The sequence below is a fragment of the Mustela putorius genome, unplaced genomic scaffold, assembly GCF_011764305.1.
Source record: "Mustela putorius furo isolate JIRA1106 unplaced genomic scaffold, ASM1176430v1.1 tig00000145_pilon_pilon_pilon, whole genome shotgun sequence".
Lineage (NCBI taxonomy): Eukaryota > Metazoa > Chordata > Mammalia > Carnivora > Mustelidae > Mustela > Mustela putorius.
Genome location: NW_025421294.1, coordinates 10,545,681 through 10,558,423, shown reverse-complemented (window position 1 = coordinate 10,558,423; position 12,743 = coordinate 10,545,681). Strand labels below are relative to the sequence as shown.

The following is a 12,743-nucleotide window of genomic DNA, read 5'->3' as shown; positions in this document are numbered from 1 at the left end:
TCACTTGCCTGCTTCCAGTGAGAAGTTGTAGAAACTGACATCTTACAGATGTCTAGACAGAACTGTCCACTAATCAATGACAACATGTTTTTCTGCACCAAGGTTAAGAAAACCCCTGAAATCCCAAGACAATTAATGAAAAGCTGACACAAAACCAGAGAGAAACCGCAACAGAAAGGTGGAATAATTGCACTATTTCTTTAGCAAATCTCACCTGAGCTACACAATGAAGTGCCAGGAATCTGATAGAAAAGCCCAGTGTTCGATATTCTTTATTTGGCTTTTCTGAAGAAAAAACATGGGTCTGGTTGAAGGCTTTCTTTGTCTGTTTTTGTAATAGTATATCTTTAAATAGTATATCTTTAAATATCTCATACTGCATGGGTTTAGTGAGAATAGTTACGCATACCCCTTAATACATCTTATCTCAAGAAAGACATCCCATAAACATTTACTTTTTATTATAAGGCTCAGACAACGGTACAGAAGACATTGAGAACAATTCACCAAGGAACTAAGACTGACAAGCAAAAAAGTCATTGATATGGTAGTGAAAACAGGAGTATATCCACATAGGAATCTTAATATTGACTGGGTAAGTCTCCTTTTCTATTTAGAACTTACAAAAAGAAAATGACAGGAATGCATGATACTAACAAGAGTTTTCTCTTGTTTTGACGGGCCCATAGCTTCTTCAGACAGTACCCTGGCATGGAGTGGGCACTGTCAATATTTGCTGAATGAGGAAAAGCATGACACTCTCATTTAAAAACACACTAAGTAATACACTCATTTTTTGGAATGTGGTGGAAGACCCAGATTGGGCCCCTCTCTCAGGAATGGATTATCTTCCTTCTCCAAGCCTGTCACAAACTGCCCATTCCTATCATCCATCATCAAAATTTAATATTTAGGTAATTTTCATTTTCTAATACACTGCTGCATGGTTTCATTTTAGTCCTCCTAAATACACAAGAGAAAAAGCATGGGGTTAAGGAAAGAAATAAGAGCCACCAGGTCTGGGGTCCACAAGCAAAAGAACTAGAATTTCTTTCATAATGCCCATCTGTCCCTTACAAGTCCCCTTACAGGGGAGCCAATAATTTCAACCTGAGTCACTCACCAAGGGCCACTCTGCACTCACAACACTGGACAGACTACTGGGTTAATTTTTCTTATTGAAATGGTTTTCAAAATTTCCTAATTTTAGTTAGTTTATTTTACTTACAAATTTCTCTGAGGGGTTGTGTTCTTCGCACACACTGAAAAATAAGTCAGTTTCTCTTTTACCAAGGTTGATCTAAGTTTGCTCTCCGGCAGAAGTCTGATGACTCACAGAATTGTGGGGTGATCACTTTTTTTTAAGCTACACTTTCGTCTCAATTTTTTAAAAAGTGGATGTTACACTTTGTTTAGTACTAAGTCTAAGGTAAAAGTATAGCTGCATAATCAAACATTTAGAAGTTTAAATAGCTTGTCTTCACAGTGCCTTTTTCTCTTACATATGGGGATTGAAGAATACTCAGGTGACTTATTTTTCTGTTTCTTTTTTTTCCTCCACAATTACAACTAGAGTCCAAACACCAAGGAACATATAGGATATGGAGGAAATTCAAAAGGGAAATTGCATGCTAAATATTTGGCAAAGTCCCCTGAAGGTGTAAAAGAATAATCTTGTCACAGAAATAATGAATTTTTTTTGAGAGACAGAGAGTGTGATGGAGGGGGAGGGGCAGAGGGAGAGAAAGAGAATCTTAAGCACACTCCAGGCCCAGTGCAGAGCCCAATCTGGGGCTTGATCTCACAACCCTGAGATCATGATCTGAGCCGAAATCAGGAGTCGGATACTTACCTGTAGCTGAAGGCAGAGGCAGAGGCTTAACCTACTCAGCCACCCACATACCCCAAGAAATAATGAATTTTTAATGTTATCCATTCTCCTTTTCTTTTTTCCACCTGCTTTAAGAACTTTTCAAGACTAATATTTACCTTTCCATGTCCCCTAAAACCTCAAGATATATTACTTTGACAGCAATAATCAAGGGGGATTAGAACACATAACTTAATTAGTTATTTAAAAGACTGGAACAGGAGCTCCTGTGTGCCTCAGCCAGTTAAGCGGCTGCCTTCAGCTTGGGTCATGATCCTGGGGTCCTGGGATCGGTCCCATGTTGGGCTCCCTGCTCAGTGGGAGTCTGCTTCTCCCTCTTCCTCTGCTCGTCCCCACTTGTGCTCTATCTCTCTCTTAAATAAATGAATAAAACATTTTTAAAAATAAATAAAAGGGGCACTTGGGTGGCTCAGTAGATTAAGCCTCTGCCTTCGGCTCAGGTCATGATCTCAGGGTCCTGGGATCAAGCCCCATATCATGCTCTCTTCTCAGTGGGGAGCTGCTTCCCCCTCTCTCTCTGCCTGCCTCTCTGCCTACTTGTGATTTCTCTCTGTCAAATAAATAAAATCTTTAAAAAATAAATAAATAAAAGACTGGAACACAGTACAGTGTCACCCAAACACACTGACACCTTCTTGTTGGAATAATACATTAAATTCAACTCCTTAGTTTTACCCTATGGCGTTAACAAACATGATCATTCTAAATGTCAGAACATTAACATTTTATTTTTATGATTTTTTTAAAAGCATGAGATTAAAAACATATAATATGTGTACTTGACTGGTATTTTTAATTCCTTAATTCAAAGATTGAAGAAATATGTTTAACTACTTTATAAGTATTATTTTTTAGCATTCATGGGATTCCTGTTTTTTGTGTAGTTTTTTTTCTTGTTGTTGTTGTTTTGGTTTCTTGAGACAAATAAAATGACCTCAGTGACTGGAGGTGGAATTTTTTAAAAAGAGAAAAAAAAAGTAGCGAAGAATGTATTATAGTAACTGATGAGCCAAGAATACTTGGCCAATAGAGTTCTTGGTATTTAATGGTTAGTATTAGTATCTGTCTCAATTCTCTATAGTAATAATAGTAATAGTGGTCAGCCCACTGGGAATGGGGGAAAAAAAAAGCCTGGTTTCTCTGGCTCATTATCAAAATTACACTGACTTCTGACAATACTAAAAGATTTTGTCTACTTGGGTCACAACAGAATTAGAAATGGAACAAATTCTCTACTCTAGAGCTCATTAAGAAGTTCATGGCTTTGAATCTGTAACGTTGTTTTTTTCTTTCTCTTGACACAATCTCTCTTCACACAGACATTTGATCTAGCTCTAATCCTAAGGACATGTATAAACACCCTAACAGAGAGGTTCTCAGACTTTCTCAGTTCACAACACTCTTAGTTTCTCAGCAATTGTTTAAGGCATGCCATTGGCCAAAAGAAATACTGAATAGTTCCAAATACTAAGTAGTTAAGTCCAAACTGTTGAATAAGGTTTTGTCACAACAGTTCAGTGCCTGCTGAGGACTACACAACTTCTCCCTTTGGAACAAAATCAGACACTGACTCCCCTCTATCCTATTCCATGATGATTTTTGTGCAGCACCTGCTTTTGATCACAGCAATTATCCAAAACTCAGTTTGGCAAAGTGATGGTATCACAGAGAGAAAAGTAATGACCTAAAGTTGAAACTGGGAAAGATGTCTAGCTATTGGTTCCCCACGTGACAGACAGATGTTTTGATGTCTCCCTTAATATATCCCAGGCAGCCATGTGAGTTCTTGTGGTGCCCCAGGGACCTCAGCACATGTTTTGAGAACCTTGGCCATGGTCTTGTTACTCTCACCCCACAGGTGATGGATGAGAACTCCTTAGTTGAGAAAATTCAGGAATAAGGGCAGAGATTATGTGGCCATAACACCTTTCCATGACCCATTCCCAACTTTTCCATGTTGAGATCATGTTACAGGACTCAAATGGTAAATTAAGATTAAGAAAGGAGATGGACTTACTGGTGTAATAAGATCTAAACTCTAGCTCAGCAGGGCTATAAACTTTTCATGCAGATCCTAGGAGGACTAGAACTTTTATAATACAACATATCTTTTTCTTCTTTCTTTCTTTCTTCCTCTCTCTTTCTTCCTTTCCTTTCTCTTTCTTTCTTCTTAGTGATTTTGCTTATTTATTTGAGAGAGAGAGGGAGAGAGAGCACAGGCAGTGGGAGGAACACAGGGAGAGCCAGACTCCTAGCTGAGCAAGGATCCCCATGTGGGGCTCGATCCCAGGACCCTGAGATCATGACCTGAGCCAAAGGCAGAAGTTAACCTACTAAGCCACCCAGGTGCCCCTTATTTTTATTTCTAGAGATCCCCTAGTAAGGCCAAGCAGGAATAATGTAACCTGTAACTGAAGAGATGAATAGACACATAAACAATCATCCTTCCTTTTTCAAACCCAGGACAAGAGGAAGTACAGCGTCCTTCTACTCAAGAAGTGAGGAAGAATGGCTAGGACTGAAGAACTCACATGAGGGGCTCAAGAGGTAGTGAGGGAGTTGCTAACTGCTGAAGAAAGGGTAGTAATTTGAGAAGTGGATGAGGGATAATGCCCATTACCTGAGAGAATGTCCACATGTGGCTAATCAGTGGAATGATCAATGCAGTCTTGAACTTCTGTAGGATGCTGGGGACTAATGAGCTAGACTGCCACGTGGGCCCCATTTTCTATGCTACGTCAAGTCTACTCACCTCCTTTTCATTGTCCATTCTGCACCTTTCCTCCCATCTTCTACATATATAAATATCTAAGTATGCATAAAGAGCTACATTCCTAGCCTCTGGATTTTCTATGTTAATGTTTATTCAGCAGAAGCAAGGGACTATAGGGCCTGTTATCCTGGTGACCTGAAAAACTTTTTAACTAAAGTGCTAAATTGGTTTGCCAGGCAGCTTGTCTTCAATAAACTCATAATTTTGTTTTTTAACTAAATTCTGTTGGTCTTTTCTCTGATAATTCTTATGCTAAATTTTCCAGGGTATCCATGTATTTGCAAATACAAACAACATTACTTACTGGAGGGAGTGCAACAAGAGAAGTAAGTGTCATTCAGAAGTTAAAACAATTTTAAATGCATTCTGAGGAAATTTAAGAGGGAAACAGCTGCATATATTTTATGTAATTATTCATTTACTCTGCGATTTCTTCGTGTTTCTTCATGACAGCATTTGGGCAACCTTCTGCTACGCAGTCATTTCTGTAGTTATAAAATACTTCTTACTAATAGTGGTAGTTTAAATTTGCTTTTCATGTATTTATATCTCCACTGTACTTATGCTAATACTTAAAATTTTCCTCTTTCTTATTATTCTTGCTATGGGGGACACACTGAAATAAACTAAGTGGCAGTCTTCCAAGCAGAAGTTCCAGAAATTTCTCTTTTGCCTTATATAAGCCAATTTTTTAGAAGCTAAGTTTAGCCTCATCCTATAGACTTGTATATATTTTGCAAGAGTCAGTCACGTATTTTTTATTGCGTCTTTGAAAAATTTGAGCTTTTATTTAATTTTATTCTTTTTTTTTTTAAGATTTTATTTATTTATTTGACAGACAGAAATCACAAGTAGGCAGAGAAGCAGGCAGAGAAAAGGAGGAAGCAGGATCCCCACTGAGCAGAGAGCCTGATGTGGGGCTCCATTCCAGGACCCTGGGATCATGACCTGAGCTGAAGGCAGAGGTTTAACGCACTGAGCCACCTAGGCACCCCTAATTTTATTCTTAAAATATAATTAAAAGCCAAATTTTCAAAATGTCAAATAATCCATTTGGTCAAAAGCATTTGGTCAACAGAGACTTCTACTCCTTTTTTTTTTTTTTTTTAATTTATTTATTTATTCGAGAGACAGAGATCACAAGTAAGGCAGAGAGGCAGGCAGAGAGAGAAGAGGAAGCAGGCTCCCTGCTGAGCAGAGAGCCTGATGTGGGGCTCCATCCCAGGACCTGGGATCATGACCTGAGCCAAAGGCAGAGGCTTTAACCCACTGAGCCACCCAGGTGCCCCAAGACTTCTATTTCTTAGCCGTTTGTGCTACAACAGTTCCCAGCACTTTGTTTATAATGGCATTACCAAGATAATGTTCTAGAAATGATCAAAATATTTGCCGTGCTTTTAAAAAAGTTTAAGCTCTAAGGACCTTGGATCTCTTAATTATAAAACAGAATGAAGTTCCTATCCATAGGACTATGCAAAATATCAAAGTATCAGATTGCAGATGTGGAAGTACTTGCCAAATGAAGGGTGACATACACAGCCAATGATGGTTATTATGCCCATTATTAGTCTTATTTTCTCCTGACGTCTCCACTGTTTAACTAGTATCTATTTATAGAAGAGAGGATGATGACATCCTGTCTATTAAGAAGCAATGATTTTCCATCTCACTTTCTCAATAAATTAAACAATTATATTTCAACTTAAAGAGCATTTAAAAGTTCTCCAAAACATTTTATTCACATAAATAATCACTGACCTTCACTGCTACTATTTGTACTTGAGGTTTCTAAGGGGTATTCTCAATGGAAACGTTAACTGGAACAATAAATATAAAATCATCAAAAGTGATTAAGATATATGGTGATGTCATTCCCTGTAAAGGATAGTTGAATTACAGACACTGAATAATCTTCCTAGCATTATCAGGAACTAGGTGAGATAAGAAAATAGAAGTTTACATGTGGCCACGTGTGGAGTCAAATGAAGAGAAGGCATAATCCTTTATGTATAGAAGGTATGTGTACTATCAGATTAAAGACTAACATGGCAATTATTTATTCTATTCACCTTGCTTCTCAGAGAAACTTGATCTTCCTGGCAGAAAGTATGCTTTCCAGGAACATATAATCTTATTGATCCAATGTAAATACCCAGGGGGAATGAGAAAGCTGAACATGTCAAGACACTATTTTTCAAAAATTTATAGAGTTGTATCAAGGCTGATTAAATTTGTCATTCTTATGAATCCAATCAGATAAAGAAACTCTTGAATAGGTATAGGGAAAAAATAAGATCACCCTTGTAAGTTTGCTTTGGAAAGAAAATACCACTTAAATATGAAATAGAGACTTTTCATAAAATGCATGGAATATTTAATCTTTAATAGAGGGTCTAAGAGAAATAATCTATACACTGGTATCCAAGAATCAATTTACTAAAAGTTTAGAAAATAGATGACATCACTTGTCTATGACTTTCCCAAAATTAATCCCTTTACTTGAGCTCATGATGTCTATTCTTATCAGCAGCTACAGTGCCTTATTTAATGTCCCCTCCTTGCCTTAGTTCATGTGTCCTGAATTCAAAGAAAAATTTCCTTGAACTTAATTCTCCCTGAAGCAGCATTAGTCCTCTCTCCCCCTTTAACTTGTCAACTTTGAAAAAGAAGCTTGCATCTGCTGATATCTCTGCTTTGAATTCACCCCTCAACCCAGTGGGCTTCTAGTTCTATTATCTTCACTTGCCTGTCAACCCAAACCTAGCAATTACATAAGATAACTGGTTCTTCTAATTTCTCCTCATCCTCTGGACAGTCATTTTTGCTCTCTGTTCTTGTCCTTTAACTGTAGTCTCACTTTCCATAGAGTTCTATCCTCATCAGGTAAAACCCAAATTCATTATCCATTATCTGCCATCATGTTGTCCACTCTCTATCCTGTGTTCCTCATGTCAATGTCACCACTCACTTACATGTTCATGGTGAAAACTTCAGCATTCTTTTTGATTCTCCTACCCCTTGGCTCTCTGCCCCTCCCCCCAAGCACACACCATTTTCTAAGCCTCCTGCCACCAGACCAACTTCATCCCACCTCCATTTCCTTCACCTGAGCCTGTATTATGTTTAGCCAAATTTTTTTCTACAGATTTCAAAATGATCTACTTGCCTATAGATCCTTCACTCTCGATAATCATTTAACAACAGGATAATCAGAAGCAACAAAAATAAGAATATGAGCATGACAAATCCCTGCTAAAAACCTCTGAGACTCTTGGGTCCCATAGACTGTATTCAAATCTTCTTTCTATCCTGCCACATTTCACTATTGACCTCAACCAGACTGTCACTATTTAAATGAGCCATGATTTTCTAGGCCTCACATTATGCAAATGTTGCCCCTCTTAGTTGCCTTTCCCTGCCTGGCAAACCGTCCTTCTCCTCTCTCCGCTCCCATAATTTTGAGTGTGCCTCAAGGACGGTGCTCACCATTTTTTATTATAATGGTCTAAAAGGTCAGCCCTTCTACTATCTGCAGATTGGCAGCTTTGAATATAACATATTTGCTCACTAAGTTTACATTTTGTGTGAATGAGTAAATGAGTATCTCAAATTTAAAAGGTGAGAATACGGGACAAAAATAACATAGGACAGGGCCATTGGGAAAAGGGCCATTGTTTTGGGGTGAAGAAGAATGGACACCATTGCCCACATTATACACTGAGTTAATGATGGATATATACTAATAATGAGAATAAAAGTTGACTAGAAAATATAAATTCCCAGAAAGTATTTAAGTGCTACTGATCTGGAGCTCAACTCAGGTTGTAGCACCAGAGATACTGAACAGTATGTCATCTGGTGAAAGCTGATAGTTGAACCCATATAGAGAAGAGTTTTCCAAAGCACAGACTAGAGGTAAGGGACTATACTTTGGGGAAATATGTTGCAGGGTTATAAAAGATGCTGGAGAATGGGAGGTTTGTGAGCAGGAAGGAAGAGAGACTACACAGTGATGAAGGGCAGGAAATGAGATGTACCTTGTATTTCCTCTAATGACAAGCACCATTCCTTCTACCCAATGGGTGACTGAGAAATATTACTTAAATTAATGGATCTTCTGAGGTAAATAGGAATGGAAAATAGATTTCAGAATATCAAGGCAATACAACATGGTAAGGAACCAGAGACAACAGATGTAGATCTGTGGGATAGAGGCAGGAGGATGGGGAGACCCAGAACTGACTGAAGAAGTTTCATTGTCAAAAAGGCAGAGAAAAGCAAAAGTAGATTGAACATTTTTGGAAAGGTGGTCTAGATCTGTGCTTCATGAAAGGAAGGTGGTGAGACAAGTTAACTGAGATGAGAACCCCGTCTTGTAGTTTGCTTGTATCTCCTCCAGGGCCTCAAACAGAGATAGCTACAAAATTGGAGTTTAGTAACTCAGTATTTGAATGAAAATGCCTGCAGTTTAGTTGTTCATTCCTGAAAAAAATATACTATCATCATCTTAGTACTATTAATAAAATGACAACCAGAACCACAGCTTGCGAGAAATGGGTAAAATACAATTTCATTTCTAGAGCCTCATTTATACCTATTAGGCATATGTTGATCATCTGTTGGCAAACCAAGAATAACACTGGACCCTCAGGGACCCCAGACCATCTAATTCCTATATGATGAACTGCAACTTGTACTAAGTTTTTGAGATGGTGTCATGAAAGATGGTGTTATTGAACAAACGTCCAGATGCAAGAGGAGGAAAGTGGAGACAGAGACTATACAGAGGCAGAGTTACAAATAATAGCACAGCTACTGAGTAAGAGTACGTTCCTATTTAGGAGCCTCCAGAAATCAGAAAACTAATGAATACTACAGTAAACACAAAAATGGAGTGTTCTGAGAAAATGAGTTAACAATGCATTGTACAGGATCTGCAAACTTGCTTATCAGTTTTAATTATTCTCCAAGCTGTGCCATGTCTTAAATGACATTCAAATCTGCCCAATGTTTCCATGCTTGCCTTTAGTGATTAATATTCCAAAACTGGTTAAATTTTAGCAAAACACCCTCCCAATATCTCTCAAGTGATATGGCAAACCAGTGCAAACATCTATACCATACATCACTGAGATATATTCAAGCTGCTATTCAGTCTACTATCATACAGTTTTCAACTGAGTTTGAAGCATTTTGAAATATCAGAAAATGTTCATGTAGCTAGGTAGCTACAATTCAGGTCCTGAATATAAGCTAATATTGTAAGTATAAATGTTTCCTTTAAAAATTTAATTCTCACTTTTCTCAGATATTGTATTCTCTGGGAAAATAAATGTTTCTTTTCAAGAGGGACAAGGTACTCAAGTTAAATCTACCATCTATCTTCAGCTTATGTAATTTTACTCACTGTTCTTTCAAACATAGAGAATGATGCAGTTAAAAAAATATCATTGGTTTTATTATGTCACCAACTGACCAGATAAATGTACCTGATTTTCTATAGAAGTTCCGTCTTCCTTTTGCTCATCATTATACTTACATATCACTGGCAATGGAGGAGTTCCGGGACATAGACTTTGGAGACAGGTCATAATCGCTGTCAGATCGATACAGAAAAGACTCGCGACGCTGACTGTGGACAAAGTTTGCTTGGAGAATTAGCCCGGATCCTGGGCTGGTCATGGGATCCAAGGGACTCCGTCCCGCAGATGTGCCATTGTCCACATCAAAACTGTAAAAAGAAGGAGAAGGAATAACATTGCTATGAATGCTTGCTTGCAGATACTATAGTAAAGGGAGATTTCAGTTCAGGAAGTCAAAGTGGGAACATTGACAGCTGATAGCCACTATTAAGAAATGATAATAATAAAACACACAAAAGTTAAAAAAAAAAAAAAGACGACACATGACTTCATATTCTTGTCCTCCTTCAGTTTAGGGTACTTTTGTTTATCAAGGTACTTTTGTTTATATTGTGTCTCTCTAAACTTGAGTTTAAAAGGAACCACTGTGCAAAGAATAGTTCTACTACATACTACTAAAGAATCATTCTACTTAGAATAGTTCTACTAAATTTCTTCTAGGAAAAGAACAAATACATAGTAATCCTGTAACGATTTGGGTTCAATTCATCAAGTTGCCATTATACGCCTAACATTATCACTTCCCGAAACCTGGGCTCTCTCCCCTTCCCACCTACACCCATCCAAACATGAATTTATGCTGGATTCATTTCCCTCCATCCCCAAATCCAATATATTAAGTTCAGGATTTCATCAACTCCTACCTACATTATTATAGAGCCTTTAAGTTAGTCTCTTGAATCCATTTTCCAGTCTGTACCTCGTGGAGAGTATTCCTAAAGTTTAAATCTTACCATGATCTTTCTCAGCTCAAAACCCTTCAGTAGTTCACTATTGTGCTCAGGATAAAGTCCGAATTTCTTGGGTAGACTGACAGAGTCTGAACTTTCCATTTTCAGCTATAACAACCATATTCCCAACCTCAACTTGCAACCTTTTTCCATCAGCCACTTTATGTTCCACTTAATGAACCACGACCTCCTCGTCTCAATCAGGCCATCAGTACCTAACAATGTCCTCATTGTTGCTCATCCTTGAAGACTCTACCTGAAATGCTGCACTGATGCCCCATACCTTTATGAGATGCCTTTCTCTATGCTCCCAAGACAACTTCCCTCTCCTCGCATTTTCAACAAACTGAAAATGTGTACCACTTGGTCTCTATTCTTAGACTGTGAGTTCTCTGAGAATGGAGACTCTGGGTGTTCTTAGCACTTCACATGGCAACTCAGAAATCTTTACTAAGCAGTTCGCGTAGGTGACTGAATAACTAGAAGACATTGTGCTGGGCAATACAGACTTTAGAAGTGGGAAAGACAAACTCACAAATGCACAGTTCTTACTGTCATAGTCCTTATAATTGAGATAAACTTTCTACAGAGAGCTTTTCTAGTCATATATCAAGTATTAATGTCAAGTCACATGTGTTCTTATGAGAGGACTATAAAAGCTCAGATAGCTCAGTAAGTATGTGGTTTAAAAATTTGTTGAACAAATAAATAAATGATTTCAAGTTTAGTTGTTATCAATGTTTTTCCCATTACAAACTTTATGTAAACTATTAACTAATTTAAAAACATTCTTTTATTTTCTCCATTGGAGTTATTAATAAATAGTATTATGACTCCAAGATTGGAGGCCAATGTAGAAGTGAAGGGTTTGATGTTTCATAAATCACCTGTGAGTCTATACTAAATAAAAAACATGGACTCCAATTTAATCCATCTAGTTAAAAAAAAAAAAAGGAAAAGAAAAATTCATATTCTAACTCCAAATTAATCCATCTAATAAAAAAAAAAGAAAGAAAAACTCATATTCTAACTTGGCCATTCATAAACAAATTTTCCAATTTAAATTTTTTGAAGGATTGCACCACTTTATAGATGTATTTATTTGGTCACCAAAGACAATGAGAGGTTTTTGAGTTGAATAGACTTGTTTTATAGACAGGATACTAGCTCCTAGAAAAGTTAACTGGGGACACCTGGGTGGCTCAGTCAGTTAAGGGTCTTCCTTGGGTAGAGTCCTGGTCTCAAGTGCCACACTCAGCAGGGAGCCTGCTTCTCCCTTCTCTTCTCTGCTTGTGCCTTCTCTCACTATCTCTGTTTCTCTCTCTCTCAAACAAACAAAAAAAAAATGTTAAAAAAAAAAGTTAACTGGCCAAAGTTACTGAGCTAACGAGATTTAGTCATCTACTGTTCCTGAAGCTTTTCCAGCTCTAATGAATAATTAGTAAACCATAGGGGCGCCTGGGTGGCTCAGTGGGTTAAAGCCTCTGCCTTCGGCTCAGGTCATGATCTCAGGGTCCTGGGGTTGAGCCCTGCATCAGGGTCTCTGCTCAGCAGGGAGGCTGCTTCCTCCTCTCTGCCTGCCTCTCTGCCTACTTGTGATCTCTGTCTGTCAAATAAATAAGTAAAATCTTAAAAAAATAATAATAATAATAATTAGTAAACCATAAATGTATGTTAGCAACTGTGACATGCAAGCAGGGGACATC

At 37.8% G+C, this 12,743-nt stretch overlaps 1 protein-coding gene across 10 annotated transcripts in view; it reads right to left on the bottom strand.

Annotated features, from left to right (window-relative positions):
• PDE4D (phosphodiesterase 4D) overlaps positions 1-12,743 on the bottom strand; it is a 1,492,536-nt gene that overhangs the window by 222,199 nt on the left and 1,257,594 nt on the right. For all 10 annotated transcript variants that reach the window (XM_004744606.3, XM_045075658.1, XM_004744608.3 and 7 more), the window contains one exon: positions 10,204-10,395. In XM_004744606.3, the coding sequence (XP_004744663.1) occupies positions 10,204-10,395 (192 nt within the window). The remainder of the gene's footprint in view (positions 1-10,203; positions 10,396-12,743) is intronic.